Source organism: Vanessa atalanta, chromosome 23, assembly GCF_905147765.1.
Source record: "Vanessa atalanta chromosome 23, ilVanAtal1.2, whole genome shotgun sequence".
Classification (NCBI taxonomy): domain Eukaryota; kingdom Metazoa; phylum Arthropoda; class Insecta; order Lepidoptera; family Nymphalidae; genus Vanessa; species Vanessa atalanta.
This window is the reverse complement of record NC_061893.1, coordinates 3948334-3975552: the sequence shown is the minus strand read 5'-3', so window position 1 is coordinate 3975552 and position 27219 is coordinate 3948334. Positions and strand designations below refer to the sequence as shown.

Below are 27219 nucleotides of genomic sequence, written 5' to 3'. Positions count from 1 at the left end.
ATATGCATGTAAATTAATTGATTGGGTTCTGATAAATAAATAAATAGCAGATATCAAATATGGATAAAATTTCTTTAAACATCTTCCTTTTCTTCTTCTCCTTCTTTCTGAATTTAAATTTAATTTAATATCAAAAGTTTTACATTAGGTGACATAAAAGAGCAACTCTTTAGATTGTATCTTGGACAACAAGCTTGCAAGTATTTTGACTATTATATTCGTAACTGTGTGTGCGTGTTTGAATTATAATAAAAATCCTACTGTTGTAGCCTAAGTTATTCCTTATTACATCAGCTATGCCAGTGAAAGTCCCATCAAAATCAGTCCAGCCATTTCATAGACAGACAGAGACAAAAATTCAAGAAATGTTCTTTTAGTAAATATACCATGTATGTATACATATTTGCATTTAGTAAATAGCAATTATTTTAATATTACAAACAGACACTCCAATTTTATTATATGTATAGATAACTACAGAACATACCATGGACATCCTTGCATGAGTGTTAAGAAAAACTTTATTATTATCTAGAAAAAAAAAATTACATAATTTTAGTTATGTCCACACTGACCCCTTTATCCATCTCATCATCACATCCATCATTGTTGCATTCTTCTTCTCGTTCTGGTTAATTCATGCCGTTTGCAAGCTGATATTATTAATGAAATATGAATGAACAGCAAAACAAGCATGAGTCATGGAATCGTTGTAGATCTGGTTGTGATCAATTTTGTATCAAAACTAAATTTATTATACTCATAGTTTTACAAAATCAATAATAATAAAAATAAACACACTTTTAGCCTCATGTTATGATTGTTATCTACATAATAAATGGAATGGGATAGGCGAGCATTTGGTTTGCATAAATTAATTAAGTATTTATATTTACCTTAACTCTTTCACTTATTTATTTTTTTGTTTTGAAAGAAGGTTATGAATTAAAACTGAAATATGGTTTTTTATAATTTTAATCTATCTTCAATAGAAATAAAATGTCCCGATACCGGTTTGAGCAAGACATCTAGTTTTAAAACTACATTTGTGTGATTTGCGTGCAATTTATATCGACGGAGCAAATGACTTAGAAGGGTCTTCATTGACATCATGGCATAAGTTTTACCTGATGAAAAAGAATAATTATCATCAGAAACTGAAATATTTTGACCTATTGTTTAGGCAATTTTATTGAGAAACACTCAATTCTTCTCATGTCTATATGTTTATTGACTCACCAAGAAACATATTGCCAATTGAAATTATGGACAAATTTCAACAAAAATATAAATCAGAGCATTTGTTCACTTTTGAATTCGATTCTCTAAATTTAGTATTTGCCACTGAAGATTCTATCTATCGATTCCACAAATATCAATTTCGTACAGCGTGTAGGCGTAATAAACTTGTCCAATAACAATTAATAGGATGTTATCTTTACTGGGAAATTATGCTCTTGATATAAAATAACGCCTTTATAAAAATGGTAATAAAAATAGAGGTACCTATGCAATTCCTTTTTCCAATGCTAAAACCAGTAAAGGCACTGGTGTTATTCGGCATCTTTGCTGGATCCAACCATCTCTCCGGTATAAATTCTTCAACATCAGGACCCCATATTGAATTCCGATGAACAGCATATAAGAGCATAAGACAATTATGCCCAGGTTTTAGTGTGCAATTCTCTACAAAAAGTGATAAATATATTAATGTTTAATATACATTAAATGAATAGTAACACATAGCACTTATTTTTAAAAATATTGAGAGTCAAAGAGTAGCGTAAACATAGACAATAATTAATCAATGTGAGATACTAACGATGTAGTCCTTTAAATAGCAAATCAGTACGTGCGTCCGTGTGCGAAAAACATTCATCGAAAGCAAGGCAACTCTTGCTCACTTTCGACTTCTATGTTCTTGCTAAATCATTTTATGCTATCTTAATTCTTTTAAACTTATTATAATTACGTTTTTTACTGCTACTTTTTTTCTTCTGTGCACGTGTGAACAGTATATATATTAATTACTTTTTATGATTGATGATTTAATATGTGGATCTTTCTGAACTTTGTTTGAATTTAACTCACAATATTAATTGTCGTATGTTATTTGTAAAACTCACTATTCATCTTTGTTCGTACAATATTGGATGACGTCTACAGGTTGCGATCATGTTCAGGTAGGGGCAAGAAATTTGAGAATCGAATTCTTAAATATAAACCAATAGTAATTCAATTCATATTAACGAAAAAATAGTTTCAATGCGTCATTGCCAACGCTCTTACAATGCAACTCCTAACGATAACTTAGAAAAAGTTTATATATTACCAAACAAATTATTGTACAGATTTGTAACAATAGTAGATTTCGTCCCAATCTGTTTATGTCATTAAATTTAGTAATTAGAAATACCGAGTACTGTAAGACTAAGTTCGTTAATCTAAAAACTGACACGACAAAAAACAGTATATACTTACTTAACTTGACCTCCTGATCAATATATCTACCAACGAAAGGCGCCATCACGTAATATCTCATAGTCTCTTTAAGAACTGCCTCCAAATACACAAGACGAGACAAATCTTGTTTTTCAACATCTCTGTCTTCTAATACTTCTCGTAATCTGAAAAGATTACATGCATTCTCATTGATTTAATCAGCTGTACTTACTCGTAGTTGGTGATATCGTCAATTAATTTCATTCTCAAGAATTATTTATATTCTTTTGACTCTATTATCAGTTTGAATATTCTTAAATACTTACTCTTTGTAGATTCGTTCCTGAACATCAGGGTACGATCCGATCAGCAATAAAGCAAAAACAATAACATTAGCCGATGTATCGTGGCCTGCCATCATAATAGTATTCATTTCATCCCTTATTTCTTGATCTGTTAGTGTCCCTTCATCGAGATCCAACATCAGGTCCATAAAAACTTTTACTTTAGGATCTGGATATGATCAAACAATTAAACAATATACCTTTGACGAAATTCGAAAAATGCAAAGATATGAAATGTGCGAAATGTGCAATTTGGGTAATATAATAAGATAGTGAGGTAAAGTACTTACTTCTACTTATCAGTCAATTGCTTCAAAGCCATACCATAGACAAAAAACTGTAAACGAACATTAACTAAAAGAACACGGACTTACTTATTCTTTCGTATCAGTGTTAATATTTTTAAATTAATTATACACATACATATATAAACTCTTTACTAAGCAACAACATTATTGGTTTATTTTTAAATTTAAAAATAGTTTAAATTTTGAATTGAAATGTTGCTTCAGAAATAATAGCACTTACTTGTATCTTTGCATGTATTAGAAACTTTACTAAGTTTTCTCTGAGCCCTCTTTTTCCTTAGAACCTTAAATATTAGAATATTTATTTTAAATATAAGTTAAATTTTTTGAAGAAAAGTGAATTGTGAACTCATTCACAGTATACAAATAAACTCACAGAATCAGATGTATCGTGTAAAAATTGCATACAAGCATCTTGTTTCTTCTTAAGACTACTAAAGTTATACAAAAATTTTGAATGTAGCCAGAAGCTCTGGAATCTAACGATGTTGTTATTAAGATACGATTCAAATGCTTTCACGTAATTTACTGCTTCTTCTTCAGTTATACAATCATCTAATGCCGTTACTGAAAAATAAAAATGATAAGAATAAATCATTGGATTAAAATAATTAAGTTTTATTTCTATTTATTTTTTCGGTTGCTTCAGATGGATTTATGATTTAGTTAAAATTAGATATATCATCATCATTGTATGGTTTATTTCTTATTCATAATTAAAGGTCCAAAAGATTGGTATTAATTGCTCATGCTTCTCTCTTGTATTATATATAGCCAAAGTTAACTTATAATTAATGGTCTTGTAATGTCCAAAAGTTTTCGTCTGCCTTCGTAGTATATAATAATTTAAATATAACAAAGGCTTTGTCTTCAAGTACTAAAGACGATAGCTTAGTGGATCACAGACGTGATTATTTTAATCAGTATCAGGAGTATATAATATTAAATATTGCCTGTGAATATTTGTCTATGTTTCATCAGAACAAAGGAAGACATTGTGAGGAAGTCTGTAAGTGTGAAATGAAATTCTACCAAATATGTATCCCAACTGGTTCGGACCAGTGAGGTGGAATATGTTGCAGTGAGACTATTGCAGGATGTTTTTGGCATATGTTGGTGGACGTAAAAATTGCCCACCTGATGATAAGTGGTCACCGCTGCCCATATAAATTGGCGCCGTAATTTATTTTAACTTACGTCGCCTATGCGCCACTAACGATGGGAACTGAGATGTTACGGGACATTGTGCTTGTAGTTACACTGGCTCAATTACCCAGAAAACCGAAAGACAACAAACTATTGCTACTTTATCTATGGCAGTAGAATATATGATGAGTGCACATAACCAGATGAGCTTGCTACAGAGCCCTACTACCATGTTTAATAAACATTTTTTTAACATTCGAACGCAATGTCAGATTTATAATAACAAAACAATTAACTTACAACAAATAGTTTCCATAAAATTCTGCCTTACGTAATGCGAATGATCAAAAGGGCCCTTCCCGTCAACCTGTTTTAATCGCTGCACCATACGTCTGCCTTGTGAATTAAAGATATCCATGAAACCATCAAGTATTTGCTGATTAAACGCTGGACTTATGAGCTTACGGTGTCGCTTCCACGTTGGTACTAAAATAATCATAATGGTCTTAAACACCGTCTTACTGAGGTGTGTGTGCGGTGTTCTTTATATTAAGGAAATTTTCAAACAAAAAGTGTTGCGTAATAATAATAGCTAACAATATGTCTATTGACGGCTACAACTAGAGTTACAGTTTGTGCTCATACATTTTACTACTTTCTGATGTTAGTAGTCTTTTGATACCTAAGTAGCAACACAGTAGTCTCTTCTGAGTTACACCTTGTAGACAATTCTACTATCCGCAAGCAAATCGACTCTAGTGTCTATAGTAACTCTTATGGTTTTAGCATTGGAACTATCTTTTTTTATATATTCTTCAAATATTAATTGTGAATTAGTTTAGACGAGCTTATGTGTTCTTGGAGTTAGGTAGAGTTAATGAACACCGAAAATAATATTGTTAGTCGCTGTCTTTGCATTGCCTATACAAGCGTAGTGATACATATCATTAACTTCAGTAATGGGAGCGGCGTCGTTGGTTTTATTGACGATCGTACCACGTTCATTTCTGTATTAATTTTTGTAATATTGATAAATATTATTTTATATACCTCGCGAAAATAGCAATCCATCGCCGAGAAGTTCCTTTGTGAAATCGTGGCTAAACTTATCTTTTTCGAGGCATGTGTTTGATAATTTGTATATGTCATCTGGATCAGTTAAAACTGCAAGTAAATAATCTGACAATAGTTACATTATATATATGATATATTAGTATCTGACAAATGAAGCTTTTCGCTAGAAACTATAAGGTTTCTTTATCTTCATTCCTGCTTCGATTGGAATAGACTTGGGCTAACTTTGGGATTAATCGTAATATGTCAAATCTTAAAATATTTAAATTTTAATTGAAATGACAAAATTTTAGGAAGAGTCTGAAAGAGTTTATTGATAATCCAGTTTCACACTACTTAAGAAAACTGAAAGATCATCATTGTGTTTGTTAAATTACTTTTAAGAAAATAAATATTATTATAGACATTTTTATATAATAATATCATAAATTTCTATATACACAGTCACCCTGACCTTATCCCTATTATATTTGGGGTCGGCGTAGTATGTCTTCTTCTTCCATACCTCTCTCTGACGAAATCTCACAAGTAACATTCTTTCAAGCCATATCGATGCAAAACGATGGATGGATTGTGTGAAAGATCACACAATCCATCCATCGTTTCTTTGGTCGTCCCCTTATTCAATATCCTTCCATTTCCATGCTCAAGACCTTCCTCATAACATGGTCCCCCTTCCTCCGTATAATATGCTTAACCATGATAGCCGGTTTCCACATAGCTTCTCGGTTACCGATGGCACTTTCAAATATTGACATATTTAATATATAATGTATATACACTATGAACTTAGAATTTTGAATTGAACACTTTAGAATGATTAGCCATCGGCTTTTGCTTCGGATGGACCGAAGAATGTGTAATATCCTATACCAATAGCCGATACTTTCGGTCAGACATAGTGTCGGACCGAAGGTATCAGAGAGACACATCTATGATCACCGCATATACATACAAGAGATGCAGGATTAGTTAATAATTCGCAAAACGTGAGTCCGCACAAATACTTACTCATTTTCGTTAATATATATATTTTAAAGCTATGATATTATCTTACTGTAAAATTTGTATGGTCCAGAGTAGAAATATGATACATGGCCCAAATCCATGCATTTGTAACTCATATCCTTGATTTGCTTCCAGAAATCTAAAAATAAAGAAAATACTATCAATATACTAAAAAAACAAAAAAATAAATCAATTTATCTCAGTCTTACTCTCCGTGCTTCCCAGAAGTTTGTGAGAGTGTCCAATAAATGGCAAAGCGCCTGGCAGCATCGGCGGCTCGTCTGGTAGCCGTCTCGTGTAAAATATCCAGTAAGTCATACATAACGCCAGTAGAATTAATAACCACAGCATGGCGAAACCTATAACATTATAATTAATAATTGATTACGTAAAATGGTGGTGATTACTTGGCAATAAGGTTTCGTCCCGGTTGTCATTCAGTCATATTTTCTACCCACAAACAGGAAAATTTAGTAGGTATTATGTTCTAGTTTAAAGGGTGAATGAACCTGTGTAACAACATAAACAAGATACTTAACATCTTAAATTCCAAGATCGATGACCAATAAAAAAATGATAGTGTTCTGTCGGGTTTGTATAAATTCCGATTTTTTTATCATGTATAACTTAACTCTGAAACATGTTTAATAACTATAGTAGACAACAGTCACTAAACATCTTATCATCAATGACTTAACCGATAATGATAATTCTCTACATTAACGTACATATTTTTACGTTAACAGCCTGTAAATTTCCCACTGTTGGGCTAAAGGCTCCTCTCCCTTTGAGGAGAAGGTATGGAGCATATACCACCACGCTGCTCCAATGCGTGTTAGTGAAATACACATGTGGCAGAATTTCGATGAAATTAGACACATGCAGGTTTCCTCACGATGTTTTCCTTTACCGCCGAGCACGAGATGAATTATAAACACAAATTAAACACATCAAAATTCAGTGGTGCTTGCCTGGGTTTGAACCCGAAACCATCGGTTAAGATACACGCGTTCTAACCACTGGGCCATCTCGGCTCAGAAGTCCTAGAAGTCATATACAATAACAGTTGACAATTACAAAAGGCGGGGTAACGACCCTAACAGTAGTCGCATATGACGTGTAAGATCTGTCTTCTCACCTTGGTAATAATAAAATGTTAAATTATTAAATGCTACATATTTTGTTTTTAGGAATTTCGAAACTTATGACAGGTTCTGTTTTGGATTTCATTTTATTGTAAACTAGCTGACCCGGCAGACTTCGTACTGCCATAATCGATAAATAAAAAAGCTAAACTTTTGTATAAAATAAATTTTCAAACAAACAATAGGAATTCGTAATTAATAAAAAAATACTTGATATAAATGAGGTTTTATTATTAGTTTTTTCAATTAATTACATGTGTAAGTATATATTACACAGTCATGTAATTAATATATAATTTATTATTATATTTTATTTTTGGACTACTGTATTTATCTTTCATGGATCACAAATGAAAAGATACGCCAAATTGCTTCGTTGCTACTTACATAGCGACCCATCTGGTACTGTGATACTTCATAATTTGCATCGGTTATAGCGAAGACGGCCATATCGCTACCTTTGCTAATATATTTACATATGTACTTTAGACTTCACAGAGTTACAATGTTCTACATTAATGTGAGTTTCAAAAGCTTTGGACAATATTGGCGAGTATGGCACAATACAACGATTGTCTACATCAACATTTTTTCCTTTTACCCTCACAACTACCAATCGACCATTGTCCGCAACTGATCGCCGACGATACAATGAGTATCCATCATTTCCCGTGATGGTTTCAGCAATGAGGTCTCTTGGGAATCGCTTGGAACACGTGCCGTCGACCATACAGTTGAAAACTCTGCAAGGTATAAACCTTGCAGAGTTTAGATACAGATAGATACACGGGTATCATGTGTTTGGTAACTACTGCATGCAATTTTGGGTCGACTGTTTCATAGCATTTATAATTAATGTATTTTTCTGATCGAAGCTGTCTTTGGTTCAAACGGATGTATGTCAATCGTTCAGTCTCAATTTTGACATGCATGTCAACTGCAAACTGATGGAAACGCACCTCAGAATATGATAGTAATAAGATTTACTTCACCTACACGTATCATGAGTCTTTATGAATAGAAATTCATAGCAATAACTTTTTGTGGGCATCTGTTTGGCATCAGCGCCTGTTACTTGTGTAACCATTTTTATATTAAAATGGTATCCATCTTCCCCATGTCAGACGATCAAAGGAGATTGTAACACATCATAAGTCCTGTGTGTTTCAGATACATGTTTCAAACCATTATACCGACGATGAAGCAATATCTCTAGACTGTAAATTTTCTCCTACAATGACATCATCCACTTCGTCAATGGTGAGCGAATTAAACCTCCTTGTGTGTCATCGGCCTCATCGGCATCGGCTCATCGGCAGGTGTTTTGTCAGCTCGAACGACAATATTATGGCTTTCCGATGGCATTCGATCCAATGCTATTTTGAACATGTTTACTAAATTGTTGTTCCGATAAAGAAAATATTGTAATTCATGGACAATGGTTCTCTTCACTGTTGGATTGTAAGCACAACGCTTACCAACTGGTATTGTAACATCTTATAATATTTACCAATTATTGTCATTTCCCCAATTTTTACCGATTTGTCGGCACAATAATCTATTGCTGGATCACAGTGGAATGCAGGATCGTTTCAGAATCACAGGAGCACTGAGTCTGCGAGATCTCTCAATTTCATTATGTTACTAACATTTAATTTTATACGACTATTTTCTCGATCTGTCTCTTTCTGGTCATTAGTACGGTTAACACGTGAAGTAGCTCTTCGCATATTTGATTGACTGCGACGACCTAAGTCAGCTCATGTTCTCCTCAGCATCGTAAAAAAAGTAAGAAAAATTCTCGCGAACTTTGTAGTAAAGTGTCATTATCACAAAGGTTAAAAAAAGAGCACATCGCAAAGGATCACCGAAGTAAAGAAAGTTATCGCGCACGTAGTTGTAACCGTCACTCACAAAGATAGAAGCAAAGAGTAATAATATATAGGGGGATAGAAGGATGCAGAATGCACTCTTTGTCATAAGAGGAATCAATCGTCAATAATGGTTCGATCTATTTGTTGGTTGGTTTGTTGGTTACCATGTTGCAAAAACATGATTATGGCGTCGATAATGACATCGATACCGAGCATTGATACTCAATGTTTATTGAGCACTAAACATCGATGTTAATTGATGACATCGGTGTTTTTTTGTAAACTTTGCGTCGTCTTAAAGGGAAGAAATTTTAAATTTGAGAAATAGATGTAACGATGTTTTAAATAAAGCAAAATCAATTTTAAAACATCTATGTTTTATTGTCTAACATCGATGTTCATCGAAAATCAATAATAATCGACCATCCCTATTTCTAAGGAAAAACAAAGTTGTTTTTATTAAATTCCTAGCATTATTATCATACTTACTCACCTTCTAAACCTTCCCTGGACTTCCACAAATAATTCAAGACCAAAATTAGCCAAATCGGTCCAGCAGGTCTCGAGTTTTAGCGAGACTAACGAACAGCAATTCATTTTTATATATATAGATGCAAGTCACTCATCTACATAAATATGGCGCCAAAATGATGAAACTTTGTTTAAAATAAATTTAGCATGTAAAATAGTATGTACACATAAGTTAAATTAGAATTGGAGTTTGTCGATAACAATTTATTATAATTTTGTTTACGTTTTTCATTTTTTTTCTTATACTCTAACCGGTCATTAAAATTTTAATACTTTATTAATAACACAAATGCTATTGTTATAATATTATTATTTTTGTTAATTTTTCCTCTGTATATGTTTGCCATTTTGTGTACATAATTATTTTTATTTTATTTTATTTACTTTAACGGGACGCGGTTACTTTGGTTGTTGATTTAGATAAAATTAATGAATCGAGTAGTTGGCAGTAATGTTTGATGGCTGATTTACTTTTAAGAGCTGGTCACCCCGAATGGAGTTGTAAGTGTCATGGCAACGCGAGCCGTTATGTTTTGACAAGCGACTCGAATGCGATGGTTGCTTGCAAACCCATTTGTTCTTAATCGAGATGAATTATTGTAATCCTTTGATATTTGTGGTGTACGATTATTGAATCAATTAATACTGTGATTAGGCGATATTAAATACGTTTTATTTTGTCAATATCTCCATTGCACGCCCATATAGTCTTCCAAATGTCGGATCAATCCCCGAACCCAACTGTTCGGCATCCTGCTCCTCCGACACATATATTTTATAGAATAGTCGCTGTCGATAATTTTTCATTTGAATTCTAATTTACACTTCTTTATTTCATTTGCTTGCATTATCATGTATAGTTTACTTTTAGAAACTGTATCGGTCATTGGTTTGTCTTTGTATTTTGTTTAAATGTATTGCTTTGTACTGAGTTATGTTAGTCCAAGGCGTGAGAACAGAATACGTAAATGCTTAATCAGCTTTGTAGGAAAGTAACATGAGTCGTCTCATATCGTGGGAAACATATTTGATGGCAACATCATGTATTCAAAATAATTTCAATTTATTGTAGCATGAGCTTCTGCTCGGTCAATTCATTAGTTTAATTAATATAAGTTTTAATTTTTTTTAATATTAAAAAAAAAACACTCGGTCTACCATAAATTTGTTAACTGTTAGATTCGTTAAGAAATTAAAAAAAAAATTTACTCGTTCAATTCTCTCGTTCTCGTTCAATCGAATCGTTTTTCAATTCTATATGCAGTACAATCTGGTACAAACGCAGTACAATCAAATGGAACGTTTTTTGTTTTTTTTTTTTATTATTACTTCATTTAAGTAAGGGACTTTTATTTATACAAAATACGTCAGTCCCATTGTTCTCTTATAATTTACCTTATCTAATACAATAAAATTATAACTTATTTCTATAAATTCCATGACTATTAATTAGGTATATCTTAAATTACATCTTTAGAGAGGCCGCATGTGTGCCAGAACTGTATCATAAATAGTTTTAGCCGATAATGTCGTTGGTACTGTTAGTATACTTTGGAAAACACCGATATCCAATAGATTCATATTTAATTTAGTAATTGCTGCAGCTCTCTCTATTCTTAGCAAATTCTGTTCAGATGTGATATAAATCTTCCACTTTGTTGCAATATTCACATTTGGGTGATTCTACTTTTCTCATCAAACAAGCAATTTTCTTTGACGGAATGTGCACAGAACGGCATCTTAATCCTTTCCTTATATACAACTTTGTTAATTCACAATTTTCAAACCACGGTTTATGAGGAGACACAATCTGTATAGTTTTATACCATATTGCCTTTTCCGTTGATCTTATTTCCATATAGTTTTACAAGATTTCAAAGCATCTACTTCTCACCACTTTTAAATATTCCGTGTAATATGGCCTTACTTCTATATCTGCAGCGTGCTTAGCAATAATATCCATCTCCTCGTTGCCCTTTAGCCATATGAGAGGGTATCCACTGTAATCTTAGTGCGATACTTGTCTTTAGAAAATAATAAATTTTGTCCAATATATAATATGCTATACGAACACCTCTTGAGACATGGGCGCATATCATGAAATTTTATAGTCCGCTTTTGCTATCAGAAAAAATCACATATCGTTATCATTTAAATCAGTTGCGTAAGGACAATGCTTCCAAAATGGCGATGAGTTCTACAGATATAATGCTAATGACATTATTCTTTATTCTGAAGCCCCGAGGCTCCTTCTTGCATCATAGAATGCTGCCCCACATCCTGCGATATTCTATACATCCATTTTATTTATTATGCATTTCCTTTAAATTATCCACTTTAAGGTTAAGTTTTTCATAATAGTTCTTTGACGTAATCATCTATTAGCTATCTAAATCGGTTTTAATACTTTCCGGTGTAAAGTGTGACGCAAACTTTTAGTGAAAATATGTGTAATAAATCAGAAGAGTAAACATTCATATCTTTACACTCATTGTAGGTTGCCATTAGTGGTCGTTTCTTTTTTGTATAGTATACACTCGATTGAAGACTCAATGTGTTTAAAGTAACGAAGGTTTTAAAATTAAAAATAACTAATTTTTTTAGGCAAAATCTATATGCAAGATATTGTCTCGTTATATGCAAAGGTGGTATAGATAATTCGCTTTCCATAGCGTGTATGGAAGTGGTCCGTATGAATCCGCCTATGACTCGTAAGTGCTCGATTTTGAATCCTATCAAGATTAGTTATAACTGTTTTGGGTGCATTGTCATATAAAAAACTAGCATAATCTAATCTACTTCGAATGAGAGAAAAGTATATTTCTCTGAGCAATTTTTGATGAACACCCCAAATTGAACCGGACAAAAGCTTTAGAACATTATCTTTAGATTTTTCACGTATTTCATTGATGGGTTTTTTTCCAAGAAAGTCTAGAATTTAACCAAAGCCTAAATATTTAAAGCATTTTGAATGTAATAAAGAACTACATATTATTTATACTGACTGAAATGACCTGATGTCTATGTCTTTTAGAAAAAAACATTAATTTAGATTTGATAGGCGATATATCCATACCCATATTATTGAATAGTTTGACAATTATATTTAACGCAATTTGAGTATTATTTCTAGAAACTATTATGACTTTGTTACATGTGAAAAAAACAACAAAATCATCTGCATACTGACATATATCTACGTTATTAAAGTTATGTTTAGATATTTTAGACGTTAATATATAAAATAGCAGAGGAGAACTTGATCTAGAGGATCACCTTTAGCAAGTTCAGTATGAAATGTTGCCCATAACAATCAAGTGGAACTTAAAAAATGAAATCATTGTATTCCTAGTTTTCAACTTCACATTTTATTTTATTTATATATATTAAATGCCTTTATATTAATAATTCTTATGATAATAAAGTTTTTTTTTTATTTAATATATCTCTAGAAACATATATAAATCTTACCTTATTTTATAAAATGAGTGATCGAACAAAGTGGCTAAAAATAATTAATATATAAAATAAATCGCACTTCTTCAATGGATGTTTTAAATTAACTGTACTTATTTTAAAACAGTATAATGCGTTTAATGCCTTAATTGCAATATAAGTTATATAAATATTAATCATATTGTAATTACACATTAAATACAATATAAATTAATAATTAAACATACCTTTGTTCGTGTAGTATATTAATATAAAGTATTTATATAAAAACCGTTTTTTCCTATTGAAAATCCTGTTTCGTTACATTCGCCGCCATTTTACTTCTCGTTGACAGTTCGTTTTACAATAAAACTATGTAATGTACTTATTGCTTCCGTTAATAATTTCTTATTGGTTTTACAAAAATATATAATATTTCAAATATTCTACAGCCAAACACTTAGAATTGTTGTGTTTCATGGTATATTTTGGCGGGCGAGCAATTAGGCAACCTGATGGTAAGTGGTCACCACCACCCATAGACAATGGCGCTGTAAGAAATATTAACCATTCCTTACATCGTCAATGTGCCACCAACCTTGGGAACAAAGAAGTTATGTCCATCACCCTTCAAACCGGAAAACAACAATACTAAGTACGGCTGTTTGACGGTAGGATATCTGATGAGTGGTTGGTACCCACCAAGAAAGGTTTGGGTTAGCCAATGTAACAACGGGTAAAAGGATCATACCATCATAGTAGTAGGTTGGTGGCACATTGTTGATATGCGAAAGGATTATTATTTCTTACAGTTCAAATGTGTATAGGCATCATGAAAACTTGCCATCAGGTGGTACGTAGTACGCCTACCTGTCGTTGGAAAAAAAAATGTATATGAATTAATTTTACTAATTTAAATGCATCAAGCATTACCTTTACCATAAGGGCCTACAGGGCAAGTGACAATGGGCTCCATCAGAGGGCACCGAAAGAAACAGGGCTCCATATTTCTAGGACCACGGAACGGGTTCAGAAGGCCCTAGCGACATTTATGTAGTGTAATATCAAAATATTATTTAAAAAAAAAACAAAACTGTTATATCGAATTACAGGAAAGTTTAATCAGATGTTCGTTCCACTATTTAGTATCGGATTATTATACATGTTTTAATTGTTTAAGGTTGTATGAATCGCTCTAAAACGATAAGGTCATTGTAGCGTAAGTAATAACGATAAAGAACATATATATTTGTTAATTATATTAAATTTTAGTTTTTAAATAACAGATGTCTTGACATAATGCGTGTTTTACGCCGTTTTATTATCGGGGGATCATATCGGCACCCGCGCATTTTGTCGTATGACAAAATTTGTGATTTAATAGGACAGCGATTTTTAATTTTCGTCTTTACGTTGCTCAGCCACCAAATACAATTTGTGATTAATTTTGGAGCACAGCATTGATTGTAAGTTGAAGAGTATAATTGAATTAATAATTTATATTTCAGTAAAAATGGGTAAAAAATAAAAACATACTATTAGCGAGTAAAAATTGCGATATTTAGAGAAAATATGGTTTTCAAATATGGGTATTTATATAATATTACATTATAGTACCAAAATTTCATATGGGCAAAAACCAGTGTTACGACTTTTTGCGTGGAGGGTGTCGATATGGTGAATGATATCAGGTCAGCGATTTCGACTGTTCACTACTGTAGTTTTAGTTGAATACAGGCCTTTGCAGCGTCACCGGGCATGGGGACGAGTACTAGACTTAGCCTCGAATTTTTATGAAATCGTTCTGACGTAATCAGTGGGGTGGGGACTGGGGAGCTCTTTTGTTCTTAGCACTGGTTAATTGACGCCACTAGGACTTAATATCCGCCAGCGGAAACGCTGTATGTGTGTGGTTTATAGTGTTTTCCCTAGGACGAGAGTTCTTTGCATTTGTTATTCTACACTATATATATTCAACAGCGAATATCTAGACAGCGCGATTCAGGAAAATGATAATTTCAATCAGCGCCATCTATTGCTATTTGTTTGTAACATACGCAATTATAAATGAAAAATATATATCTATTTATAGCCTATTCTAATTGAAGGTCAACTCATTTTAAAATATCTGTATTATGATTCATAATTTTTTTTACATTAATAACATTAATAACGATGTTATCAAAGATTAGAACATCATAATTTTAATGGAGCTTGTGAGTTTTAACTCGGTCAAGCACCGCTGACTTTTCATGTGCTTATTTTGTTTTAATAATTCACCTCGTTTTAGGCGGTAAAGGAAAACGTCGTGAGGAAAAACATCAACAAGTTTTGGATGATTATCTATACAGTGTTAATTTTTTTAAAGTACATTTCAAATCAGTGCGAAGACGGCGGACGAGTAATGAGTTCATCGATTTAATGTAATTATATACATTGTGTACTCATTATCAATTAATTATTTTCGTAATTATTGAAACAAGTCACCTCTTGTGTCATGACAGTTGATTATCAATCAAGTGAATATTAATGTTATGTTGAATATATTTAAAACAAACTGAAGCTGCTACTTTGCCCGCGTGGAATTTTATGCCAAATATCCTTGTTTAGCTAAATTATACTTATAATGTGTGAACTTTTTATGCAAACCCGTTTGGGTAGGTCCCACCAACTCATCATATATTCTACCGCTAAACAGCAATACTTAATATTTAGTAACTACGGCAAACGGTCTTTAGGGTACCAATGTCTATACGTCGTGGTGACCACGGTAACACTCTGGTGGGCTATTTAATTGCCCGTATGTCTATTCCACAAAAAAATTAAGACCGTTGGCCTGCTAAAGCAAAGATTGATATATCTTATACGGCGTGCCGCACATCTGCTCTTTAGAAGTTGTCTTACCGTACCTTACCTCACCATTGCAACAACCGACCACGAAGTTAAAAAAAAAAACTAATATAATGTCGCTCGTCGTCTTGTAATTGCACCGCCTCGCTCACCTTCAAACTGGAACACGATGATACTATAATAAATTGCTGTTTCACGGTAGAATTTGTTATTAGGGGCCTACCTGGGTAGGTTTGTACAAACTTTCATCCCCTATTTGCCCTTCGAGGAGTTATTTAAAAATGGCTAAATCCTTGCTAGGGATTTCGAAATACTCGGTAAAAACTTCATCAAAATCGGTTCAGTGGCTTAAGCGTGAAAGCGTAACAGACAGACATAGTTATTTTCGCATTTATAATATATACTAATATACATTTGCTTTAGTTACTAATAATTATATATATATATATATATATTTATATGGTTTTTTCATTAATATATTTTATTGTGTATTTTATCTTTTTGTTAACGCACTTTAGTATTTCGAAAAAAATCTATTGATTTTATTCTACACGAATTGTTTATTTACCACTCATCAGATATTTTACCGCCAAGGGTTTGAAGGATCAGTGAACCAGTGTAACTACAGGCACAAGGAACATCTAAGTTTCCAAGGTTAGTGGAGCAATGGCGATGTAAGGAATGATTAATATTTCTTACAGCGCCATTGTCTATGGGCGATGGTGACCACTTACCATCAGGTGGCCCATTTGCACATCCGCTAACCTATATCATAAAAAAAAAACTGGTATGTTACTTCGTTGTAGGGCTTTGTGCAAGACCGAGTCTGATATTCTAAGTAACAATACTTAGTGTGGTATTTCGGTTTGATAGGTAAGTGAGGCAATGTAAGTGCAGGTCCAAAGGTCATAACCACTTAGCCAAGGTCGACGGCGCATTGGTAAGCATTGCTTAAATATTAAGCTGGTAAAAAGTACGAAACAAGAAGATATTCTTAGCCAAAATCGGACCTTGGTCGATTACTTTTCGTATAATATTTAGACAACATTTGATTTAAAACAGATATTGTATGTTCAAAGATTTGATTGATTATCAACAAAATGTATGGCAAATTGTGGTAGGTAAATCAAATACCCTTCGGTATTTGGGTAAAAATACTACTAAGGCTACATCAAGTCATTTCAATTTTTTACTCGCCTCTAATTTCCCCTTCCACGAATACTCAACTGGTAAATGTTTCTAATTCTAAGAGTTTTGTTTTTACCTTGACTGCGAGATTAGCCTTTATTATCTGTCCGTCAGTGTTGTAGTGCGCGTAGAAGTCATATTAAGCATAATTTAAAATGATGTTATTTTATTTAATTATATTGATAGTGATTTTATGTTTTTATAAAATATATCGATTCTACAATAAACTTATCAATACATCGACAGTGCCGATGATAAATGACGCTTTTTCTTTATTTAAAAATAAAATTTATAGAATTAATTTGATCGGTGAGTTTTTGATAATTTGTTTTTTTTATTAATATTCTCTATCTCCTGATTATTCGAAAGGGAAATTCCAATTTATCTGTGATAATCACAATCGTCAACTACGTTCTAAGGTTTCTTACCTTCTTTCTGTCCCTACTCACACTTCCGGTTTCGTCTCTAATTCCTACTCAGTTCAAGCTGCCCGATTTTGGAACAAAGTACCCGAACATTTTAGAAAAGCTTCCTCTAAATTTACTTGTAAAACTAGTCCCGTGATCACATATTGTCAGATAGCCCCTAGTTCTCATAATTTTATTATTATGTTATATTATTTATATGTTTTTACTATAGAAAGTATTTTTTATTGTATATCAATATTTATTTTGTATATACTATGTGGCTATATATGTATATGTTTTTTGTATAGTATTATATATAAGTAAGTACATATATTGTTATGTATTATTAATTAATTATTAATTATCGCCTCCATGGTTTTACTGTTTGACCTAAAGGTTGACTGGCAGAGAGTGCCTCCAAGCGTTAAGTCCGCCTTTTGTCCCATTTACTTTGTGGTGGTCAATAAATAAAGGCTTGTAGTTGTTCCCCTGCTGGGCATTGGCCCCTTTTTATTTTGAAGAGAAGTTTTTGGAGTTTATTCTACTACTACAAAGCTAGGTTCCTTGAATATTATATGAGGCAATATTTATATTTAAATATAATTTTGTTATTTTTTATAAGATTCTTTAATTAGTTCTTAAATTGTTAATTCTTGTTGCTATCTCTATGACGGTGAAGCGTAACAATAGGAGCAGTGAGGTAGAATAATCTCCAAGCCATCTCCACTCAAAACGAGAAGGCCTTAGTCCACCAGTGCGTCGTTTATAAGCTCTTCCTTTCATATTATACTACACCCATTTTACTTGGTGGTAGGGCTTAGTGCTACCCCATCTGGGTAAGTACCACCCACTTATGGTTGGTGGCGCATTAGTAATATTAGGAATGGTTAATATTTCTTATAGCGCCATTGTCGGTGGTGTACTTAACATTAGGTGGATAGGCCACCTACTGATGACATAAAAAAAAGATAAAAATAAAATTCTGAATGACAAGTTTTGAAGTTAGAGAATGTAGATCCACCTTTTATGCCATCCAATTTCGTTGTGCAATAAAATGTATAAAAAATAACACCGTAAAAATATGTTTTGAAATTCAAATAACAATCAGAGCATGATATTATGTTTTTACTGTATATATTATTCATATCGTAATTAAAATTCGAATCTATGAGCTGTGGACACGTGTATTTCTTACGATGTTATATATATATATATATATATATATATATATATTAATATTAACCATGTACAAATAAAAATTCAAAACAACCGCAGCGGTGACAAAAATGCTAACATCATTTCCCCATTGAATCGATTTCCGATTCCGATTAACTGTACAAAAAAATAAACCTCCTATCACCAGAAGAGACATTTATAAAGAAAGTTTTGTTTTAGTTTATGCTAACAGGTTAATTCTTGTTAAGCGTTTTTCTTCTATTTCTTTGTTAATTAGCAACCGGTGCAGGTCGCTAGTACGTAATAAGAAAAACCTTTAAAAAAAAAGAAGTGCGTCACGAGTCACCCAACAGAAGTAAAATATAATAATAAATTAAACTTTCCGGAATACGGCTAGCGTTGTGGGTTAGAGTGAGAGAGAAGGAGCCTACCTACCGCTGCCGTATGCGTAAGAGAAAGGTAAGCCAGACAGACTGGCGCCGTAACGCGTTACGTAACGAAACGGTTTATCCACCCATAATAAATTATCACTTAAAAATCTTGTTTAAATCTATATTTAACATTCTATTAAGGCCTGAGAAATTCACTTATATAGTAAATATTTCTCATTGTAGTATGTTAATCCTTGTATGAAAACGACTCAGTTATTTATAATTAATTAAGAAGAATTACAGTAGTTTATCAAAGTTATATGAAAAAAAAAAAAGTTTTTTTACCGCGACATAGACGAACCTAATATATATTTGACTTAATAATAGCTTATTGTTTAATGAGTTTTTTGTTTCTATTGGACAATTAAAAAATATTAAAATGATAATTTCAAGTTTTTTGTTCGGATTCCGTAAGTTCTAAAATATATATGTTGTGTATGTATGTGTCATAACATAATATGCAGCAGAGTTTGAAAGTTATTCAAAACGGGGCCGTCACGATTCCCGGCAAAAGTGAAACATCGAAATTGATGGTTATCGAAATAATTTATTATTAAATTAAACCAATAAATAAATATGAATTCTGTCACATATAAAATTCGAGACGAAAAATATTCGTCGGTGTGATTTTGAAGTTGGCAACACTATACAAAATACTTTTTTTGATACGTTCAAAGTACTGTGAAGATTGCTACAGTATTGTGATCAAATTAATTTACTTGCATAGATTTATATCTGGATATTACAGTAAGACCTCCGATAGAGGATAATAATACCATCAAGTCGCTCCAAGAGCTGTTTTACATAAAACAGTAATATAAAGCCTTAATTATGACCGTGTGAACTCGGTGTAGTTACTATAATAAACTATCTGTTAAATACAACAATGAAAAATCTTTTGTTATGTCCTATCAAGATTAAATCTATTGAGATAATAAAATCTGTAAACAAATTTAAATATAAAATCAAATTTTATATTTAAGTTTTTTAATTTACATAAAAAGTATGCCATTCAGTTTAAATTTCTATAAAAATGGTTTTATTTTTAAAATACAGTACGTATTTTAATACAGCTCGACTAAGGTGTTGCAAGCGCATTAATTATGGCCCACCCGTTTCAAAGATAGATCAATTTACTTACTAACAGGATGATTCATAGGTATTTCTTCTCAGACGTATGCAAAAAGGTTAAATGCGGGTTCGTAAAGGATTTTGTATGGAAATTCGTCATTTCTAATATTTCATATTTTATTAGAAAATATGGATATCAATATTTATTCTTGTGTTTTGATAATTCATGACCTATTAAAGCAAATAAAAAAAGCATTTTTGTTTAATATTTTATAAAAAGAAATACACTTATCATTATGTTCATATTTTGTATCTTTGTTGTGCAATAATCAAATCAATAAAAACAGCACAGTAATATTATACAACGCGTGCACAGACGGCTTAAGCAGACAGTGATGATGTCGGCCTGACCGATTTCGGTGATGGCGGCGAATCTCAATAGAGAATAGAATCTCAATAGAAAATAGTATGTCCTGCGTGGTTGGCTCGCCTTCTTTGAGATCCACTGTGACCGAAATCGGTCAGGACGACATAATCATCATTAATAAAAAAAAAATACTTTAGTATAGTAAAAATAGCTTTTACTTTCACTTACAACCTCGATGTTAAATTCTTAAGAGCATTTGAAAAAATCTGAAGAAAAATCGAATCTTTCTTAGACTTATTTATATTTATCTCTTCAACTTAACTTAAATTTTAACCATAACCTTTATATCCTAAGATGCACTTCCTCCTTCAAAAAAATATTCTTTTTTCTGTTTCCAGATTTATTCAAACGAATCCAGATAATCGGAGAGCGTACAACTGAAAGCGGTGGAGTCGCTAAGTTCTTCTTTGGCCCCCTGTTGATACACGGTAATTACAAAATGAACTCTTTGAGTCTGAGAATAATTCGAAATTAATTATTGTTGAGTTCTGGTTTGAAGGTAAGTGAACTCGTGTGAATACAGGTACAAGTAACGTAACATCTCACTTCCTAAGGTTCAGGTAGGTTAATATTTCTTAACGCTACAATGTGTAAAGGTTTTTGTCTTTTGCTAGTTCATAGGTTCTCAACGAGAGCTATACCGAATACATGGTAACATTGTTTATCCCATTCATCTCAGGTAAGAGTATTTTCTTCTTCGAACCCTTGGTAGATTTTATTTTGGTTAATAATTACGTGTATATTTAATCAATAAATTTGGACGTAAATGTCAAGCAAAAGTTTTTTCAAGATAATTCCAATTTGTAGTATTCGGTATCATAACAGTTATCTGTGTGAGTAGGAAAAGTACCCAATAACATGGAAACAGATATAAACAATTTGTAAGCCAAATTTTTACACTTAATTATTTGTTACTTATTGTACAATTTTTTATTAATATAGTTGTATTTTGTTCTGTATTACAGTTGTTACTTCACCAGACGATGCGTCCACTGTTTTATCTAACTGCATGGAGAAAATGTTTGTCTATTCTATGATCGAACCTTACGTTGGCTGCGAGCTGTTAGCTGCTCCTTGTAAGTAAATCTTAAGTTATTTAATGCTATGTGCTTCACTGGTGTTTTAGAGGTAGGTCGTCAGATGTGGGGCATAAAAAATCACCTATTTCTTGTAAAAAATAAAAAATAAAATGGCCTTTATCTTTTCTTGGGGTTCAAGCTTGCTTCTTACCTTTCATCTCATTCGGTACATTGGTTTGGCCGTGAAAGAGAAACCGACAGACAGACAGACATGCAAAATTACTTTCTCAATAATATTAGTATTAGTATGATTTTTGTCAAAAACACCAACACAATGAACTTCATAAATTAAAATTATGTTTCGTATTTCGAAGCTAACACAAAAATGTGTTATTATTTTGTAATTAATTTACTACAATTTGTTTTTAACTTTACCTAACTAGTCTTATCTATTCTAATTTTTTAGGCAATAATTTATTGCTCTGTACTGCCTGTAATCAGTTATGTGTGTCAAATAAATAAATAAATTTATAAGGAATAAATGAATAATATGTATTCGTGGAGTCTAAAAAGCAATTACATGTTACCATTAAGTTAATGATTGCAAGATTATTTAAAATTTTACAGTTTCTCTTTGGAAGACCAACAGACGTCTTATCAACCATGCTTTCAAACAGAATATATTAGATGGATACACCGATTTGTTTAACAAGCAAGCTGAACGCTTGTCAGTTGCGATGGCTGCGGAAATCAATAAGGAATACGATTTCAGAAACATAATAGCGAGAATTTTATTGGAGACTTCTTTTCGTGAGTAAAACAAGATATTTGATTCTTACGGTGATTTTTTTTTGGTGGAGAATCTACTTAGTTTTGAACCAAATATTGCAGAAGTGTTCATGTATTAAATTTATGACTATTTTACACCTTGAGTTCATCCGTGTAGAAATACTCTGCAGATTTCCTTCATCGGTCGCAGGAAAGAGACGTTGAATGTACATGGACCTTAATGAATTGTTTATCCATAATAAATATCAAAGTTTTTGATTTATTTACAGAAACAATTATGGGAATTAATGTTAATAATAATGATGTAATTATTGACAATTACGTAAAGGCTATCAGCAGAGTACTAGAAATTTTAGTTGTAAGATTCACGCGACCTTGGCTAATGTTTGATTCTATTTTCTATTGGACTTCTTTAAAGAAGGAACAGGACCAGTGCCTACAACAAATGGGGAATTTATCAGATCAAGTAAGTTAACTATTAATGTGAATTAATACACACGCATATTTTTGTAGAATTTATTTATTTGGATTTACCTAAAATGTCAAAAACCAAATTATTTGGAAGAGCGCAAACTTATGTCTGACTGACTGTGAGGAGCTTACCAAATCTCAGATTACTTAAATCCATCTTAATTAGAGCAAATTGGTGGTTTTCACTGTTGTATTACAAAAATGCAAACATATATATATATATATTATTATTAAATTAATTAAAAAAGTAGGAAACGTAGCCGTACAAGATCAAATATTTAAATAAAAAGTAGAGGTACTAAAAAGGTACGCCAAAGTCTATGGAGAAAGAAATTAAATAAAAAAGTATCCATTGAGCAAAATTTTTCCGTGGGTTTCATAAAAAAATACTAATGTCCTTTCACTTGATGAAGGTGCAAATTCTATTTAAACTACAAAGCTTTTTACAAACACATATAATTGATATTTATTACTTTAGGTCCGAAAGGGATGAAGAATCCATGTTATCTAAAATATGTGTTTAAAATGATTTACCTATATGTTAATTAATTTTTAGTTAATTAAATTGCGGAAATCAGAGCATATTATGAGACTTAAGAATAAAGAAAAAAACTTCGAAGAAGGTAATTATTATTTTTAAAACACTACGATTATTAAATTTAAAATAAAATATCCCATTTTGTCACTGTAATTAATAACTGCATAATTTTTATTTTTATTTTACAATTGAATAATAATGCACATGTGTATCAATCCTAGACATCTGCTAGAATTACTTTCAGTTGATTCAAACTTTGCCATATTTCTTCACAATTTATTAAACAGATTATAATTACATTTCTTTAAAAATACCCATACGAATTCATTATAATATTCAAATTTGTATCATATATGTTTACATTTGTAGTACAGTGTTTACATTACAGAAAACAGAATAAAAAGCAGTTTAGATATTTTGATCGAGCATACCGTGACTGAAGAAAATCAAATACTAACGGATCATCAAATAAGACTAATTATTGACAACATCCTAACCGCTGGTTTTGACACTATGTCATCACAAGTATTAATTATTCTCATCAATATAGGAAGCCGTCCTGATGTTCAAAAGAAAATTCATGAAGAGTGAGTAGACATTCCAAATATTTCATATCGATTAATTAATACGGACATTTTAAGTGCGTCATCATGCGTCTTACTTTTAACTATACTATGTCCATTACTTTATTTTCTCGATTACAGTTCTAATTTGATAGTTGTAGTCTTGTGACAAAATAAGTAATGATATCGATCGCATATATTTATTATATATTCAACAAAGACAAATACAACAAAAACATTAAAAACCAAAAATTGTGAGAAAAATCCAAAACATCGCGTCGGATAATAATTATTAACATTAAGGCCTTGTCTATGTATACAAATAAGTAATAGTTACTGTCCTCTGAGTAAAACATTAACCAGCCCTACTATCACATGTGAAGGCAATATGGCGAGGTGTTATACTTTTAATCAAGACTTTTGCGCTTCTTCTACAAGGCTTATGGTTATTGAGAATTATTGGGAATTATTGTATGTAATCCTTAAATACACCCAGCAACCGAATAATTTATTATAAATTTTTGTATGTAAATAACTGTTGCAGCATTATTGCTTTGTTGTACATATTTGCTAATCGCTAATCCCTGTCTTTAGGACAAAAGGCTAACTAGCTGTTTTCTGGCGATCTCCCCTACCCCGAGAAAAGATTTATAAGAGGACCCTGACCGAGTTTCAGACTTTACAAACGCTTTACTTTTAAAGCGTAGCACCTTGTATTTGCGCCTCCTGGGTTAGACGGGCTTGCTAATTATCAAATAATTTATTACTTTACAGAGTAATCAGTGTAACGGGTGATGAGGACAGGCCTATATCCAAAACTGATTTAGGAAGACTTACCTTTTTGGATGCAGTTTTAAAAGAGTCGATTCGTTTGTATCCGATTGCACCGGTGGTAGCTAGGACATCTACCACCGATGTACAACTGAGTAAGTATGTTTGATGCATAGATCAGTTAATGTTCAAAGAATTTACAGGTGAACACAAATTTAGTATGGGATATTGATGGATTCTGATAAAACCCACATTGTTGTCTGTGGCTGCAAATTAACACTTTGAAACAAATTATAAAGTAACTTGTAGCATTATTATGCTGTAATCTTCGTGGTAATCATCTATATTTAATTATAAGGAATCCAACAGAAGAGTATAAAAAATAAGATACTAATTGATAGTGTTACCCGATTTCGGCAGTGTCGTTAATTAACTATTAACAATAAAATAAAAATTTAAATTTTGTATAACATTGAGCTTAACAATGAGTTGGAATTTAATAATAATTATTAATATATTGATGGATTAATGCTTGGTATGCAAAACAATTGACAATATTAATTGTTATGTAAGGACTTACTGTTCGAGATTTCTATATCTTTGATATTTTTAAAAAGTAGTGTTTCAATAATATGTGAAAATATATATATTGAATTAAATATTTAAAAAACAATGGTATAATTTTATCGAAAAATTTCAGATAATTACATATTGCCCGCCAATTGTCACATACTAGTTCATATTTGGGCCCTGAACAGAAACAAAAACTGTTGGGGACTTGACGCTGAGGACTTCCGACCCGAACGTTGGTTTGATGACTCTGTACCATCTCAGCCAGTTTCCCATGCTAGTTTTTCATTGGGACGAAGGAATTGTATTGGTAAGCCTTATAAGCTAATATTTCAAATCAAAACAAACGTATTCTATTCTAGTAAATTTTACCATAAAACGTTTTAGAATCGTTAATATTTAAACACTACCACCGTTTCGGAAAGCATCCTCTAATGAAAAGAAATGGCAAGGAATTTACATAATTGCTCTTTACAAATATTTGCAACGATGTTGTTCACAATAATCTAACACGAATTTTACGCAAAAATGATTTTCTTTCGACCGCTTCAGCCATGACTGGCATTCTAAAGAGAGTCTAATCAACTCAACAGCACATATCCCACTGAGTTATTATATTAAGGTTTTGACTTTTACTTCAAAATAAGCCTGTGCACAAGAGTTAATACTATATAATAATAACTGCCAGATGAAGAGATGAGCCGACACAATGCTTTTAAGACACATGATTAATAGTATATGTTTCCCTTTCATCAGGTAAATTATATGGGTTGACGTTTATGAAGATAATTGTGGCACATATCGTCAAAAAGTTTAGGATCACCGCTGACGAAAACAAACTTGAACTGGAGTTTGCGATAATGTTAAAACCAACCCGTGGGCATTTGATAAAATTTGAGCCAAGATAAAAAATTGAAGAATCAACATTCGAAGTAGAAGACGTTAATTACACATTTCTGAACAACATTATAAATGAGTAAATACATAATATAAACTTATGAATATAATCAGAAAATGTTATTATATACGTGTTATGCATTTCACTCAGGAAGTAAGTTATAGTATTGATTAGGATTATGGAATAGAATATTCTTTATTGTACACCAAAAGAGAAAGAAAAACATTGTATGTACAAAAGTCTCATTGCTAATAGAGAGATCTCTTCTAGACGACCTTTTGATTAAAGACATGATATTAATAAAGCCAAGGTGAACAGCTCGTAAATGATAGTCGATCTGTTTCATCTTTTTATTTAAAATGCCTATACCCCAGTGTGCATATCAGAACATATATCTAATTTATATTTTCTTTTCTATTATTTATTACATTCAGTGCATTTAAAACAGTTACAAAACAAGGTTGCGACGTGATTGTGTAACTAGCGTCGAAGTGGGTTCAGTTTCTTGTACTGAATGTGAAGAGAGTTGGGGTAATATGGATTTTTGTCTTTATGCAACTTGCTATAATTTACTAGGTGGATCTTTGTTTGGTAAAGACGACGGTAACAAACGTAGAGTATATGTATATCTAGTCCTTGTGAGTTATGATTTTAAGAGTCTAAATCAAATCCATTTTATATATAATAATAGTTTCTATATTTAAGTAACAGATATTTAATTATATAACAATTACATTTTCTTA

The 27219-nt window shown here is 31.9% G+C and overlaps 2 protein-coding genes across 2 annotated transcripts; one reads left to right on the top strand and one right to left on the bottom strand.

Moving 5' to 3' along the window:
* Positions 1-959: 959 nt before the first annotated feature.
* Positions 960-13404, bottom strand: LOC125073211 (cytochrome P450 4C1-like). The gene is made up of 11 exons (XM_047683950.1): positions 13344-13404; positions 6532-6681; positions 6372-6461; positions 5291-5404; positions 4541-4726; positions 3471-3661; positions 3315-3378; positions 2769-2955; positions 2482-2627; positions 1507-1686; positions 960-1127 (listed from the first exon to the last, which is right to left on the bottom strand). Exons 2-11 carry the CDS (start codon positions 6671-6673, stop codon positions 967-969), a joined length of 1461 nt encoding a protein of 486 aa, XP_047539906.1. The 5' UTR covers positions 6674-6681; positions 13344-13404; the 3' UTR covers positions 960-966.
* Positions 13405-17581: 4177 nt separating this feature from the next.
* LOC125073155 (cytochrome P450 4C1-like) lies at positions 17582-27175 on the top strand. The gene is made up of 10 exons (XM_047683868.1): positions 17582-17654; positions 21196-21285; positions 21823-21933; positions 22504-22686; positions 22935-23131; positions 23693-23759; positions 24063-24261; positions 25012-25163; positions 25709-25888; positions 26335-27175. The coding sequence occupies exons 1-10, from the start codon at positions 17597-17599 to the stop codon at positions 26484-26486; spliced, it is 1389 nt and encodes a 462-aa protein (XP_047539824.1). The 5' UTR covers positions 17582-17596; the 3' UTR covers positions 26487-27175.
* The last annotated feature ends 44 nt before the right edge of the window (positions 27176-27219 follow it).

What these genes read in the sequence shown, in the direction of transcription:
- LOC125073211 (XM_047683950.1), bottom strand. Translation starts at nt 6,673, where the DNA reads ATGCTGTGGTTATTAATTCTACTGGCGTTATGTATGACTTACTGGATA. An exon ending in TGATCAGGAGGTCAAGTTAA is followed by an intron (nt 1,687 to 2,481) that starts GTAAGTATATAC and finishes CACTTTTTGTAG; the next exon opens with AGAATTGCACACTAAAACCT. An exon ending in TGGAAAAAGGAATTGCATAG is followed by an intron (nt 1,128 to 1,506) that starts GTACCTCTATTT and finishes CTTTTTCATCAG; the next exon opens with GTAAAACTTATGCCATGATG.
- LOC125073155 (XM_047683868.1), top strand. Translation starts at nt 17,597, where the DNA reads ATGATAAATGACGCTTTTTCTTTATTTAAAAATAAAATTTATAGAATT. An exon ending in TACCACCGATGTACAACTGA is followed by an intron (nt 25,164 to 25,708) that starts GTAAGTATGTTT and finishes GAAAAATTTCAG; the next exon opens with ATAATTACATATTGCCCGCC. An exon ending in GGGACGAAGGAATTGTATTG is followed by an intron (nt 25,889 to 26,334) that starts GTAAGCCTTATA and finishes CCCTTTCATCAG; the next exon opens with GTAAATTATATGGGTTGACG.